A 15844-nucleotide genomic window follows, 5' to 3' on the forward strand; every position below is an offset into this window, starting at 1 on the left:
ACCGCTAGGATCAGTTTTAAGTGATGACCTTTTGTCATCAATGTAAATTCCATTACAGAACAATTTCCTCCAACTATAAATAGTACCCTCTATGTTGATGACTTTAGCATATTTTCTCAGTCATGCAACATGAGGGTTATTGAAAGACAACTGCAATTACATTTTTGTTGCAAGTGTTGTTGTTATGGGGGTTTGATGGCGCATTATAATTCACCTATTGCAGGTGTAATCTTCAACCTGAACCTGAATTAAGGCTTGGACAAAATGCTATTCCAATAGGGTTAGACACAAAATTCCCGGGTCTTGTATTTGACAAAAAGTTGACCTTTCTGGCAGTAAGTAGTCTTAAAAGTTGACCTTTCAAGCAGGGGGCAACCTGGGTCAGGGTGCCAAATTTTTGAGGGATGCAATATGACTGTTTGATTCATCATCTAAAAATTAACCCACGAGTAATTTTGCCACTAGAACTGCTTCTTGCTCCTGTCGCCTGCGATCTTAGGCGCCTCCGTAGCCAGGTGGGAAGGAGCAGCAGTGCGTATCACACGCTTCTTGATTTAGACCGGGGTTCGAGCCCGTCACCACCAAATACAGAGGATGCGGAAAGGTCAGGGAATGACCACCGCATATCCCTGGAGCAATATGGCCTTAGTTGCTAATGCTCCTAAAAACCAAATAACAAACATAACAAATAACAAGCCTGCGATCTTGCTTCAGTGAAGGTCTGCACAGTCTGGCGTACTGTGTTGTGCCCACCTGCTCACGTAAGTAATCCTAGAAGCAATATTTTTCGAGATATTAAAAAAATCTTTTCCGGATAAATCCCTTGTTAATAATGAGTGTGTTTGATACTATGGTGACATTGACCAATAATGAATCTGAGCCTCCCAGGTTCTTGCCATTAAGACAAAAGGAAATTTGCTATCATGGCAAGCTACTGCTGCTTGAATGACATATATTAGAAAATTTTTATAATATTTTTATAAGATTTTATCTGACAATGACAATGTGTCAGCTGTTTTTAACTTCTTACAATATATTGATTTATATACACATATATAAAATACTGTATCTATATTTTTTATATGCATATTTGCCTTTTATTCTTATACTTATATATTATCATTATATAAGGTAACTTCTTTTAAAGGTTGCCAGAATTTTTTTTTAACATGCTATAACCTTGTCTTGGTACATAATAGCTCTTGTTGCTAATGTTCCAAAAAATCAAAAACATAATGTAATCTAACTTTTATATTGAATTTGTCCGGGCAACATAAGCGACCGGGCTAGCCGGGTGGGTAAAGTGCCTGCCTAGCAACCCAAAGGTCGCGGGTTCAAATCCCACCTCGGGCTTGGATCAAAGTACTGCAAAAACCTTGGGAGGTGCATTATGGCCACAGAAGCTGATGCGCCAACAACTACAAACAAACAAACAAACAAACAAGCAACATAAGCCAGTATACCACCAGTGGATCGGCACTGACAGAATCCATATTGGCAATCATTGATCATATGGAAGGTTAAGGTAGTTTAGGAGTTAGCAGTTAATGGATTTCTCTATTACTTAAGAAGAATACAGGTAAGTGCAATGGAATGATAACTGGATGGAGGGATTTGTCACCATTTTTAGGAATGCCTGATATGAGTGAATTTCCAAGCAGAAGGAAAAAGACCAGTTGCATAAAAAGGTAACAGAGAACAGGAAAATTATTCCTTCTTCTTTCTGTCTTTCTTTCATATCTATCACATGGGATATCCGTATACTGAACATTAGGACAGATGCACAAAAAAAAAAGAAAAGAAATATACTCGGTTTAACCGCCCACTGCATATATGAATGTAATTTCTTTATGAATATTAGATTATGTTGGTATTAGAAAATTTGGGTAACTACCAAGTTGTGAAGTATGTGCAGAAAAGTGAAAAAATCTGAAGTTTTTTTTTTTTTTTTTGACTGATGCACACAAGCTTGCTTTCTTATATCATCTGCCTCTACTAATATTAATTACTTTTATATATGAGCATTTAATTAATTAGCAATTCATTGGTAACAAGATAATCAGTTATTTATTTTTATGTGATTAACTTTTATGTATATGTTAAATTAATTATAAATGATATACAGTATTACCAACATACTGGAGCAACGGAAGAAATGAGAGATTTTAAACTGACAAGTAATTCCTAAAGTTACAAACAGCTGACTTACAACAATCATACATGAAAAAAAGCTCTACATATTAAACAGTATAATGTTTTCATGGATGAGTAACCTTAGAATATTTATTTTTTTTTTCCCTGATAAATTAAAGGATAAAGTTTCTTGTACTAATGTTGAATAAGAAACTAATTACAAAATGTCCTCCAAGTAACTGTAATTTTTGTGTTACCCTAACAAAAGTGAGACATCATTGATTGGGCAATTAGTCTTTATCATGTTCTTTCAACCATTAAGATTCATTCCATAAAATAATGATATCAGTAGTGGCATATATACTAAGAGTCCATCATGCTGTAACAAAAGACAAAAGTTATAAACTGTGGACTCTTAGTACAGTCTTTGTGTTAGTCCTTGCAGGACATAGACCAGATAGCTTAAAACAAAGAACTGGCATTTCAACCTCATAGCTGCCAGACTGTAAAATGCTGTATTCTGTTCACCCTAACTTTAATCCTCACATAAACAAATATATATCATCAGATACAGCTCCCAACGGTCAGTTGCTAAACAATAGAAGTACTTTGACATATGAACAATGAGAGCTATATTTGAAGACTAACATTTGTCAGGATTAGAGTGAACAGAATATAGTCACCGAACCAAATTTTTCAGTTACCATAGTGACTACAGCACCTGTGTTGTCAAGACCTAAGTAGTATCATCTACAAATATATTCAATCCTATTCAAATATTACTTTGGTCCATTTTAAGATTGGTTGAGGAAATTGGTCAAATTAATTTACAAGAGAAAAATACCAACTTTATTTCAAATTTGGCAGTCTAATAACCATTTTGGTCCCCTAAACATGGGTATGTGGTGAGGAGAACTCCCAATGATGCTATTGGTCCTCCAGATTAGTATCACTGGGATCCAACACCCACAGTCTAGGTTATAGGCCACCATCATAGGAATCTGGCATGTTTGCTGTGCACTGCGACCTGTGGAAACTCGGAAAGGGAGATCCTGATAGTTGAAAGCCCAGCTTCAGCACACCACTTTGACCCTTACTTTGACAAGACAGGTGGGCCTGGATGGTTCGACCAGGATCAATCATCTAGCGGGCTCACTTGCAAGGATTAATCATGCCAATGCCATGGCACTACTCTCATGGTCCAAGGGGCAGGATTCAGGCTGGCAATGGTGTGTCTAGTTAGCTCTAGCATCCCACTCCTTAGCACATTTATTGCTTGCATGATTAACTTCCCATTTGTATTCTGTAACGGTTGGGGAGCCCATGAACTGAAACAAAACAAAATTGCCACCAATCCTGATAAAGTATCTTCTGGGGCCCAACCTGGTCCCTATCCAAAAAATTGAAAGTTGACCCAGATAATGTCATTTCTGTTAAAAGACAGAAAAGAGAAGTTATATCAGGTCCCACACCTCATTATCTGATAATTCACACTACTAGTGAGAAATGCTTAGGAAATATGTCACCCTTGTTTATCCAGAAGGGTCTGGAAGCATTGACAGGCTCTCTTAACTCTGTCAAACAGCCTCACTCAGGCAACATGCTTGAAGAGGCCAGAAGTGACAAACGTTCAGACCAGCTCCTCAGAGCCATATCTGGGGGAAGGGGGAGAGAATGCTGATCAACACACAGAATTCATCCCATACTGCCACCACAGGATGGGATTTCTTAAAGTGTCTGAAGAGAAAATATGTTTTGAATTAAAAGCCAAAGGAATGACAGCTGCAAAACGAATATTCATGCATAGGAATGGGAAACTTGTTCCCACCAGAAATATCATCCTGATATTTAATTTACCTATGTCTCCTAATGAAATCAAAGCTAGCTATATTATTTGTCTGGTGCATCCATATGTCCCAAATCCTTTAAGGTGCTTTAAAAGTCAGAAATATGGATACTTGAAAATGGCCTGTCATGGATTCCTTGCATGTGCTCCAAGGACCATGAAATTACATCATTTTCAGCTACAAGTTGCCACTTTTCTGCAGCCTGTTCAAGTATTCCTGGAGAAGCATTCCAGGAATACTTGAACCACTTATTTCTGATTTATGAAAATCAGAAACAAGTGGTCCAAGAACTGATCCTTGGGGGACCCACTTCTGACTTTACACCAATCTGAAGAATGTCCATTAATCACAACCCTCTACTTTCTGCCCTGCAGCCACCCAGCAGATGTTTTATTAGAACCCAAACAGAAATGACTGTCCCCTCAAAAGAGTCATTCTCTCCCATCACACACTACCCGTTAAGCACACAAAAATTTGCACAAAAAGAATCAATTAGCTGCCATTTCCAAATCCCCTAGCATTCCATAGTTCTCAAGGAAAAATGGATGTTGAGGTGAAGGAGGTATCACCAGATGATTCAGCCTTGGAACTCTCTGGGAAGGAAAAAATGGACACAGGACAGTGTCTATATTTCTCCCAAAAAAAATAAATCGAAGACTGACAAGAATAAGCCCCCCGCACTTCAGAAGCCAATCAACAGAACAACCAAGCCAAAATAATGGCTAAATTGCTACAGTGGAATTATCATGGATTCTGATGAAATACTGATGACATCAAGGTCCTCCTGCAAAAGCATTAGCCAGTTTGCTCACCTGTGGCTGACATCTCCCCTTCAGACTTTTATGATCTTATTGTGCAGCTACCAACCCCTGTCCTACTTTATGGGGATCTCAATGGACATAATATGCTGTGGGATAGTAGTGAAGTAAAGGGAAGGGGGTATGTCATAGGGCATATGCTCACTAACAATGACCTCTCCCTTTTAAATGTGGGAAGTAACACCTTTTTTCTATATGCCTACCAATATGTTCTCAGGTATTGATCTTTCTATATGCGACCCTTCTCTCTTTCCTTCACTCACTTAGGAGATTGAGGAGAACCCCTACGAAAGTGATCACTTCCCTGTGATAACCAGCCTATTTAATGGGAGGCCATGTCTACCTTTTAGGTTACCAAAGTGGAAGATTGATCAGGATAACTGGAATGCCTTTCAGCATCTGGCAAAGTTTAACAAAAGTACAGTCAGTCAGTCAGGAGTCTATCAATAATGCAGTGGCATATATCACAGAAAACATTGTACATGAAGCTGCAATTACAATTCTGAAAACATCTACTCAGTTTTCCCTATTTCCAAAACTGTGGTGGAATGCTGAATGCACAGCAACAAAAAGGGCACAAAACAAAGTTTGGGGGGATATTCCAGTGATATCCTACCACGGCCAATCACTTAACCTTCAAATGTGCACGTGCCAAAGCACACAATATTCGTCATCAGAGCTAAAAGGAATCATGGATCTGCTTTACATCCACTATTACCCCGTTGAAAAGCACTAAAGCTGTCTGGGACAAAATCTGGAAATGAACATGAAATATACATCATAGCCTTCATCAGTCCAGGAATATAATGGATGCATTATTGCAAACCCAACTGTAACAGCCAATGCTCTTGGAAAGACTTTCTCTACCATGTCTTCAACATCTTCTTATTCCCCAGAGTTCCTGGTCCTGAAAAACAAGCATGAAAAGCAGCCAGTTAACTTCAGATCTAAGGATTCTCAACCTTATAATGAGCCCTTCGCCATAGAAAAGTTAGGTGCCTCTGTAGCCAGGTGGGCAGGAGCAGCAGTGCATAGCACACGCTTCTTGATTACACTGGGATTCGAGACCATGACCACCAAATACGGAGGATGTGGAAAGGTCAGGGAACGACCACCACATATCCCCAGAGCAATATGGCCTTAGTTGCTAATGCTCCTAAAAACCAAATAACAACAACAACATAGAAGAGTTAAAAACATCTCTAACTCTTACCAATGCAAATGCTGCTGGACCAGATCTCATCCATTATGAAATGATCAATCTTCTGTCAGCAAAATCCATGGACCAATTGTTCTTTCTGTACAATAGAATCTTTCTGGAAGAGCAATTTCCAGATTCCTGTCATAAGGCAATCATACTTGTCTTTCCTAATCTAGGAAAAGATTCCAGAGTCTGAACAAACTACTGTCCTATTGCTCTGATTAGATGTCTGAGCAAAATTCTGGAGAGAATCGTCAACATTCATTTTATATGGTATTTGAAGGCAAATGGCCTGCTCCTCAGAGTGCAGTGCAGCTTCCAAAGGAATAGGTCTGCTCTGGAACATTTAATTAGGCTGGAAACCTCCATCTGAGATGCCTTTTTAAAATGAAAACACCTGGCACCTGTATTCTTCGATATGGAAAAAGTGTATGACACAACTTGGAGATTTGGAATTTTAAAGGACCTTTATAACATTGGACTTAAAGATCATCTTCCAAACTTTTATTAGAAATTTTTTATCCCATCATTTCTTCCAAGTTCATGTAAGATCTAAATTCTCCTGGCCCTCCTGCCAAGAGGATGGAGTAGCCCAAGGATCAGTTTTAAGTGTCACTCTTTTTGCCATCAAATTGAATTCCATCAGAGAACAACCTCCTCCAACTGTAAACTGTGCCCTCCTACGTTGATAATTTTAGCATATTCTCTCAATCCTACAACATAAGGGTAATTGAGAGACAACTGCAACATGTCATCGTTCACCTGAACTTACAGCAGTGAATAATGGCTTCAAGTTCTCTCCGCAAACAATTGTTTGCATACATTTTTGCCACAAGCACAATCTTCACCCTGAACCTGAACCTGAACCTGAACTGAGACTTGGACAAAATGCTATTCCAGTAGTGTTTGAGACTTCATTTTTGGGGCTTGTATTTGATAGAACATTGACCTTTCTACAACACATCCATCAAGTACGTGCAGAGTGCAAGAGAGGATTGAATATCTTACGTGCAATCTCATCTAATTCTTGGGGTGCTGACAAATGATGCACTTTATTGTACCTCTATCATGCACTAGTGCAGTCTAAGTTAGATTACGGGTCTCAGGTATATGCATCTGCCAAATTCAGCATGCTCCAATGGCTGGATCCCATCCACAATCAGACAATTCATATTGCTACTGGAGCATTGTGAACATCCTTTTAAAGAGCCTTTATGCCAAAGGAAATCAGCTATCATTATCACTTCAAAGGAAACAACTATCTCTACAATATGCTTTCAAACTGAAATCCCTGCCAGATCACTCCACATGGCCCCTTGTTTTTGAGCCATGATAGCAAAATCTCTATAATACCCATCAGCTTGCCAACTATCCCATTAGTATTCGTGTCCAAGAGCTGCTGCGAGAACTTAACATCACGGTAGACAATGCTGCCCAGTCACCAAGGCAACTACTTCCACTCTGGCAAGCTCAAATACCAGCATGCAACTTCTCTATTAACAAGTGTAGAAAGACTACCACTACAAATTCTGTCTACCAACAACTCTAAGAATACTCTGACTTCTTGCCTGTCTTAACCGATGGCTTGAGGTCAGAGTCATCTGTCAGGTCTGCCACCATCTTTCTGGATAACAATATTGAGAAGCACAGGTGTAGATGGGTTTTTGGCCCCCTCGGCAAATTCGTCACTACACACCTTTTTATGATAATTGGTAAAATCATCATAAAAAGGTGTGCAAATAAAATAATTATAATAAATAATAATAAGTACAGTCTGATCTTTCTTTAACGAACTTCTTTATACCAGAATTTTCTCTTTAGCATATTTTTTAAATTCCCCTTCATAATTACATTAAAAATAATGTCTGTAGAACAAAGAAAATTTTCCATATGCGATTACAAGAGACTTAACGGGGTAGGCATTATTCGCCCCTCTGGCCTTCAAGAAATTTTGGCAATAGTGCTGTTGCTAAGCACATCGGTAATCGCTTCAGCTTAAGAGATTACAGATTACCATCTGTAACTTGGCAGTACCCGTTAAACCCATCCAACTACCTGTCCCCCATTTGATTGGATACTATGATGTGGTTAGAAAGGAACGGGATGAAAAAAATAATTTTGATATCATATACTTGGATTTCAGGAAAGCTTCTCATATTGTTGCACATGGAAGACTACTGTACAAATTGGAGCCGTATGGCATTAAGGGCAAGTTGCTACAATGGATAAAAGTATGGTTGAGTGGGAAAAGACAGAGTGGTAATCAATGGACACTGCTCTTCGTGGATTAATGTTATTAGTGGAGCCCCCAGGGTTCGGCCCCTTGTTGTTTTGTATATTTATCAATGATTTTGATGAAGGTATATCAGACTTAATGTCCAAGTATGCAGATAATACAAAGGTTGGCAGGGTTGTTAATGACAGTAATGGTAGTGAGCTACTGCAATAGGATCTAGAAAAGTTGAGCAGATGGGCTGAGAAGTGGCAACTGAAGTTTAACTTTGACAAATGCAAAGTACTGCATATGGGTAACAGTAATCCAAGAGAAACATACCAACTGTATGGTACAACACCCAGAAGGTGGAGAATGAAAAAGACCTCGGGATAATTGTGCAATCAGATATGAAGTTCTCTGAGTAGTGCAGACGGGCTGCCAGAGCAGGTCATGAATTTTTGTCAATGATATAGAGGAATTTTGCTAGTAGGGAAAAGGAGGTGATTATCCCTTTGCATAAGGCAATGGTCAGACCACACCTTGAATACTGTATACAGATCTGGAGGCCTCATTTTTGGAAGGATGTATGTAGAGTTGCTAGAACGAGTACAGAGGAGGGCAACAAGATTGGTGCCAATCTTGTTGCCTCTCACCAATCAAATGTGGTGAGAGGAGCAAAGGGTGCTCTTATGAAGAAATGCTTAAGTTCTGCAAGTTGCAGCATCTGAAGACTAGGCACCTGCTAGGTGATCTGATTGAGGTGTATAAGGCCTTGAATGGTTTGAGCAGGCTCAATGCTGATGGGATACTTCCGCTTGCTGAGACTGAGAACCTGAGGGGGCATAGATTCAAATTGAGGAAAGACAGTTGTAGAATAGATGTACGGCAGTTTGATTTTAGTGAGCAGGTAGTTGATTGCTGGAGCAAACTTCCCTCTGTCATTGTGGAAGTTGATAGCTTAAATAAATTCAAGGAGGAACTGGACAAAGTTTTAGAGGGAATGGATGTGCGAAATGGATTTTCTTTTTTTTTTTTTGGCTGATGTTACATAAGCTTGCTTTCTTGCATCACATGCCTCTACTACTGCTACATACCGAGAAGTCAAGCTAGTCAACTACTTTCTATGTATCCATAGCCAATGGGCAGATCAAGGGTATTCCACATTCGTATCAATATGGCCTGGCAGCCTATGTGTCGTAAAACTCCATCACAACAACAACCACATTTGTACAATAGGCTCTCGTCAACCTTCTACTGTAAGCACCCTGTTAGAGATTTTGGAGAGAGTGGTTTCCTTTATCACAACAAGGGGTCATCTGTTGTTTTGCTGTAGTGAATCATCCACACTGTGCCATAAATTTCCTCTATTTATGTTTACATGATCACAGTAATTGAATATCCGAGCTTCCCCAACATTTTGTACAGTTTCGAATAATAATAATAATAAATAAATAAATAAATAAAAATAATATTAATAAAATTAAAATTAAAGCCAGTTTTGTTAACAAGCGGAATGTTTTTTTTTTTTAATTTCCTCTTTTAGCACAGTCTTTCTACACCGTACTGATGTCGGCTTCTTTTCTTTGGTGGCATGTCTAAAATTAATGTCTTTTTTTGTTTTATTTGAATTATAAATCACAATATTCACAATTACCTGTTTATATAGAAAGTATCAATGATATTGATGAAGGTACATCAAGCTTAATGTCAAAGTTTGCAGATGATACAAAGGTTGGCAGGGTTGTTAATAACAGTATGCTGCTGCAACAGGATCTAGGAAAGTTGGGCAGATGGGCTGAGAAGTGGCAACTGAAGTTTAACATTGACAAATGCAAAGTACTGCATATGGGTAGCAGAAACCCCAGAGAAATGTATCAACTGGGTGGTGTTACACTCAGGCAGTGGAGAATGAAAGAGACCTGGGGCTAATTGTGCAGACAGATATGAAGTTTTCTGAGAAGAGCAGACAGGCTGTCAGATTAGGTCATGGGGGTCTTGTTAGTGATATACAGGAATTTTGTGAGCAGGGATAAGGAGGTGATTATCCCTTTGTATAAGGCATTGGTCAGGACACACCTTGAGTACTGCATACAGGTCTGGAAGCCTCATTTTAGGAAAGATGTAAAGGATGTAGAGTTGCTAGAACAAGTACAAAGAAGGGCAACAAGATTGGTGAGGAAAACAAAGGAGTGCTCTTACCAAGAAAGCTTAAGTTGTGCAAATTGTAGCATCTGGAGACTAGGCACCTGTGAGGTGATCTAATTTAAGGGGCTCACACCTGGTGAGTATGGGCTTGGCACACCCAGGGTCCTGAGCTGGACATCATCATTCTTCTCTTTCTTGGTGATTCCTTTCCACTTCTCTCTCTCTCTCTCTCTCTCTCTCTCTCTCTCTCTCTCTCTCTCTCTCTCTCTCTCAGAGTAATAGGGTAATTTTTTTTTGGCCAGTGCAGCATAAGCCTCAGGCTTCCTTGTACCATATGGCTAATAATAATAATAATTGAGGTGTATAAGGCCTTAGATGGATTGAGCAGACTCAATGCTGATGGGATTCTTCCTTTTGCTCAGATTACAAACCGAGGGAGCATAAACGGAAATTGAGGAAAGACAGTTGTCGAATAGATGTGCAGAAATTTTCCTTTAGCCAGCAGGTAGTTGATTGTTGGAACAAACTTCCATCTCTCATTGTAGAAGTTGATAGCTTAAATAAATTCAAAGAACTGGACAAACTTTGGAGCGAATGGATGGGTGAAATTTTTTGTTTTTTTTGGCCATGCTGTATAAGTTCGATTTCTTGCAGCATATGCCTCTCTACTAATGCTAATGCTAAATTTCTCTAATATAATCTGAAAATGATCACAACCATAATATCAGTCTTGCAACTAACTTCAACAAATAAAAACAGGTGCAAAAAGGAATTAATTAACTGGAGAGTCACGTTAAGGTGGCCAGTGAGCCACCATCAGAAAAACACATGTGACAAAGGGTTCATTTATGTATAAGCAAATTGCCTTCATGGCAGACAGAATTTTATAGTATTATTTATTATTATTTTTCTCCATGCATAATAACCACATGCTTAACTTACCTTTCTGGCATGTTTGGGAATTCCAACAAAGCCTGTGTCCAGGTGTTTTACTCTGAGGACAGTTTTGTGGACATGTATTTGGACACTGAATTTCAGGTTTGTTATCTTTAATAAAGTGACCTCCATTTCCTGCTTTAGCAATTTGGTCCCAGTCAATTGTATCAACATTGCACAAAGATGGATTCTTTTCAATTCTGACAGATCCTCTAAGTATGTGAGTTAAACCCACTAATCCAATTTCTTGAAGCTGGAGCATTTCAAACACAACAATGGCATAGTTATGAAATAATACATTTCCTCGAATAACTGCTAAATTTGGAAAAAGTTTTCCAATGGAAAGCATTCCAAATGCTCTGTAAAGTAAGAGGTAGCCAGTAATTTCACGTAGCTTTGGAAAAGATATGTGTTCATAATCTTTTGATTTTCCTTTGTCTATGAGCAATATCTGAAGAAAACCTTCAATAACAGTGCAGTTCTCAAGTTTTTTGAAGTTTGTTACATTATTCCTGATGTCTATGCTGTTGCAAACTGGAAAAGAAATACATTATAATTATTTTTTAGAGTATATCAGGAAAATTAAAAAATAATAATAACTTCACAAATGTTACATTAGAAGTTAAATGGTTATGTAAGTTAAATAGTATTATTAAATTGCCATATTTTCCTGAATATCCTGTGCTCATTCTTTCTAAAAATCTGGACCCAAAAATTTTGGGTGTTTAGTTTATACACAAATTTAATCCAAACTTTGAGATTTCTTTTAAGGCTACAGCTAGATGAGCAAATTTTTATTATTAAATGTATTTTTTGAAATTAACTTCAGCATTTTCATTCACCCATCTGAGCCATAGCCTAAAAGAAGTATTTTGTTTAGTAGTGATAGTTATAAAAATACCACTTGGAAAATTGCACTGCATAAAAAATTACATTTTCTCTTTTAGAAATGAACATTCTTATTTCCTAGCAATGCACACTATTCATTCAAATATCAGGATCATGTAGTTTTTGGTAGAACTGAAACAGACTGACAGCAATGGCATTTTTAGTATTAGTAGTAGTGGTGAATGATGCAAGAAAGCAAGTTTATGCAGCATCAGTCAAAAAAAATACTTCCTACATGATTTGTCAATCCCCATCCAATAGTTTGTCTAGTTTTTTCCTTGAATTTATTCAAATTACTCACTTCTACAACAACAGATCTAAGTTTGTTCAGTAATCAACTACCCATTATCCAAAGGCAAACTTCTGCACATCTATCCTGCAACAGCCTCCCTCAGTCTGAATTTATGCCCCCTTGTGCATGTAGTCAAATTGGCATCATGCAAGAGGAAGAATGCCATCAGCACTGAGCTTACTTAATCCATTCAAAGCCTTAAACATCTCACATTTGCCTAGTTTCCAAAGGCAGCAATTTGCAGATCTAAAGCCTTTCTTGGCAAGAACACCCTTTTGTTCCTCTCACTATTTTTCTCTGCACCCATTGCAGAAAATGTAAATCCTTCTTAAAATGAGGCCTCCAGACCTGTAAGCGGTACTCTGTATAAATACCTCCTTCTGCACCTCTCAACCAGAACCCAATGGTAAAGGAATTTCTAAAAACTAAAGCATGCCATGAAATGCATGCAAGGAAAAAAAAAATGGATGTTGAGGTGGAGGAGGTGCCAGACAACTCGCATTGGAACTGTTTGCGGAGGAAAAAATGATCCATAAGAGTATTGATATTTCCCCAGAAAGGTAAATCCAAGGCTGAAAACATCAAGCCTTGGCACTTTGGAAACCAACTGGCAGATCTACCAAGCCCAAATAATGACTAAATTCTCATTTAGTAAATTTAGAATTGCTGTGGATTCTGACAAAATATAGATGACATCAAGGTTCTCCTACAAAAGTATAAACCAGTTTACTTTTGCATGCAGGAGACATTTATCTATAGATAAATTAAGACCCTACCTTACAAAACATCTAAAGATAAATGAAGACCCTACCTTACAAAACATTACCACCATTTTAAGGATAAAACTAGAGCTGGACCTGCCCATGGAGGAGATTATCCTTGTGGGCAATCAGACCCCATTTCAGTCTGTATCACTTACCACAAACACAATGTTTGTGTTTCAGGCAGTAGCAATTTGCTGTACAGTAGGGTTTTATTAATAGTCTGCTCTATCTATTTACATCTGGGACTGACATCCCTCAGAGATATCTTGATGATTGCATGATGCAATTACTTTCTCCTCTCTTACTTCTCTCAGTCATGAAACACAAGGGTCATTGAAAGAGAACTACAGTGTGCTATTCATTGCCTCAACTTCTAAGAAATGGCCAAAAGTTTCAGGTTCTCACTGCAAATGACTGCTTGCTTACATTTTTCTCGCAAGTGTAACCTTTACCCTGAACCTGAATTGAGGCTTGGACAAAGAACTTTTCCAGTAGTATTGGAGACAAAATTTAAGTTGACCTTTATTCAACATATCTGTCAACAGCAGACAAAATGCACGAGAGGGCAGAACATCCTCCATGCTTTAAATCTCTCATTAAAGAACATCCTTCTTTAATGAGACAGCTATCCAAACTTTATTGTTATCACCAGCCAGGTTACTCGCTGTCAGCAGCATCTTTTATTTCCTCTTCAGTGGTAACAAGCTGCAGACACCATAAGCACTGGTACCAATTGCTTCCTAGTCGCACAGGCCATCCACCCCTGTTTGTTACAACAGTAATTTCTCCAGTTCTTAAAATATATAAAAGCTGTTTTACTAATCATTTTCTTAGTATTACTATTACTTATTAGATAATTTTATTGGTAATCCTTTACATTGGCATCATGCAGTTACAGCATGACATCTCTGATTCTAACCTGTTATTCTCAGAGAGCATGTGTGTCATTTTATTTGCCTGTCTCTGTGCTGGGAATTTAAACTTGATATTCGGAACTTGGATTTGTGCTATTTGTGTTGGTTCCCCTCCCAGTGTGTGTAAGGGATTTGCCATATTTTTAGTAAGCCACAATTAAAAGAATATATTTTTTTTAAATTGCAGATGTACTCTCTTGTGATGATACCTTTACGATTAATCCGCCTTATGTCTGGCAGGGGCACTCCAGGATTTCGGAAGAGATGGCTAAAGCAGTGTTCAAGGAAATCATTTATTAAGCTTTAATCATCATATACCAGTAAATAAATCCACATTATTCTGAGCACTAGAGGGATATAGCCAATTTAGCCCTTACCTGGGTTTGCTCCTGATGTCTGTATTGAGTGCCGCTTTAACAAGAGCATACATGTACACATCCACACATGTCCCTTTATACTAAAATTTGTTGTGGGCATACATACAAAACATGTATGTGCACACATATTTTCAAGATATAAAACTAAAATTTTATTACTTTATTCGGGATAGTGGTGAAAATATTGCTGCTATAAGTGCAAGAAACTAAAATTATCAACCATAATTACGTTTAAAAGAAAAAAAAAAGTTTAAATTCTTTCTTACTGAACATACGACAGATCTTTTACACACATGATGGGGTAAATATGCAAACGCTGAATTAGCAAGTTTAAATTCCCAGCATAGAGCCAGGCGAATATTAAAAGTATATAAAAAATAATAATAATTATACTTTTAATATCTGTACCACCGAGGAGGTGGGCTGCTACTATCTTGTCGTTGTCTCCTTATAAACCTTGTGAATGGAAGTACAAAAACTCCAATAATTCCCTTGATAGAGAACAGCACAGTCGGATTATTCTCCTACATGATGGTAATTCCCTCTCCAACAGAGCTCTTAAGTCAACATAACCTGACCTGAGTTGTAGGATTTTAGGCACATGAGCGACTCGGACCATAATGCTCCATATATACAAAATGTACTACCATGAGGCTCCTTAGGCCATGGCCTATCAAGATAAAACAGGCATCCAGCCCAAACTACAATAAAAGCCGAGGCTTATAGTTGACAGTATCAACTTGAGACAGTAAGGAGAACATTTCCCTTCCCTCAGAGAATTAAATCAATATTGCCAAATGGGGATTAATTCATCATTGAAGTGCTTCCATTCAATCCGAACGTTTCAGGACCATAAATTGGTCCTCGACCAGACATGACCTGAGGCTCAATTCCATGGGTATATGTCACCTGACATCATACCCCAAGCTGGCACACACTACTAAGAGTTCCACTGGCATGTTTCGATATACAGAATTACCTGCAACACATCAGTATAAACTGTAGTAAGTCCTTGTTATACTCAAAGGGGCAAACTGCTAAGAATCCAGAAGATGTCTTTTAATTTTTTTTTTTTTTTTTTTTTAGTTGTTGGCGCATCGGCTTCTGTGGCCATAATGCACCTCCCAAGGTTTTTGCGGTACTTTGATCCATGCCCGAGGCGGGATTCGAACCCGCGACCTTTGGGTTGCCAGGAAGGCACTTTACCCACCTGGCTAGCCCGATCGGCTGTCTTTTAATAACATCATTTATGACCTTGTATACCAAGTCTCAGAACCATAGGAACAGATAACCACTGGTAAAGCATATTCATTA

At 38.3% G+C, this 15844-nt stretch overlaps 1 protein-coding gene across 1 annotated transcript in view; it reads right to left on the bottom strand.

Annotated features, from left to right (window-relative positions):
• The window catches only part of LOC150083254 (insulin-like peptide receptor), a 503669-nt gene extending 491519 nt beyond the window's left edge, over positions 1-12150 (bottom strand). Inside the window, exons 1-2 of the mRNA XM_090378451.1 lie at positions 12138-12150; positions 11302-11829 (exon numbers count right to left, since the gene is read on the bottom strand). Coding sequence (XP_090234577.1) covers positions 11302-11829; positions 12138-12150 — 541 coding nt within the window. The remainder of the gene's footprint in view (positions 1-11301; positions 11830-12137) is intronic.
• Positions 12151-15844: the final 3694 nt, after the last annotated feature.

This window comes from Mastigoproctus giganteus, chromosome 7, assembly GCF_048544385.1.
Source record: "Mastigoproctus giganteus isolate SK-2022 chromosome 7, ASM4854438v1, whole genome shotgun sequence".
Classification (NCBI taxonomy): Eukaryota; Metazoa; Arthropoda; class Arachnida; order Uropygi; family Thelyphonidae; genus Mastigoproctus; species Mastigoproctus giganteus.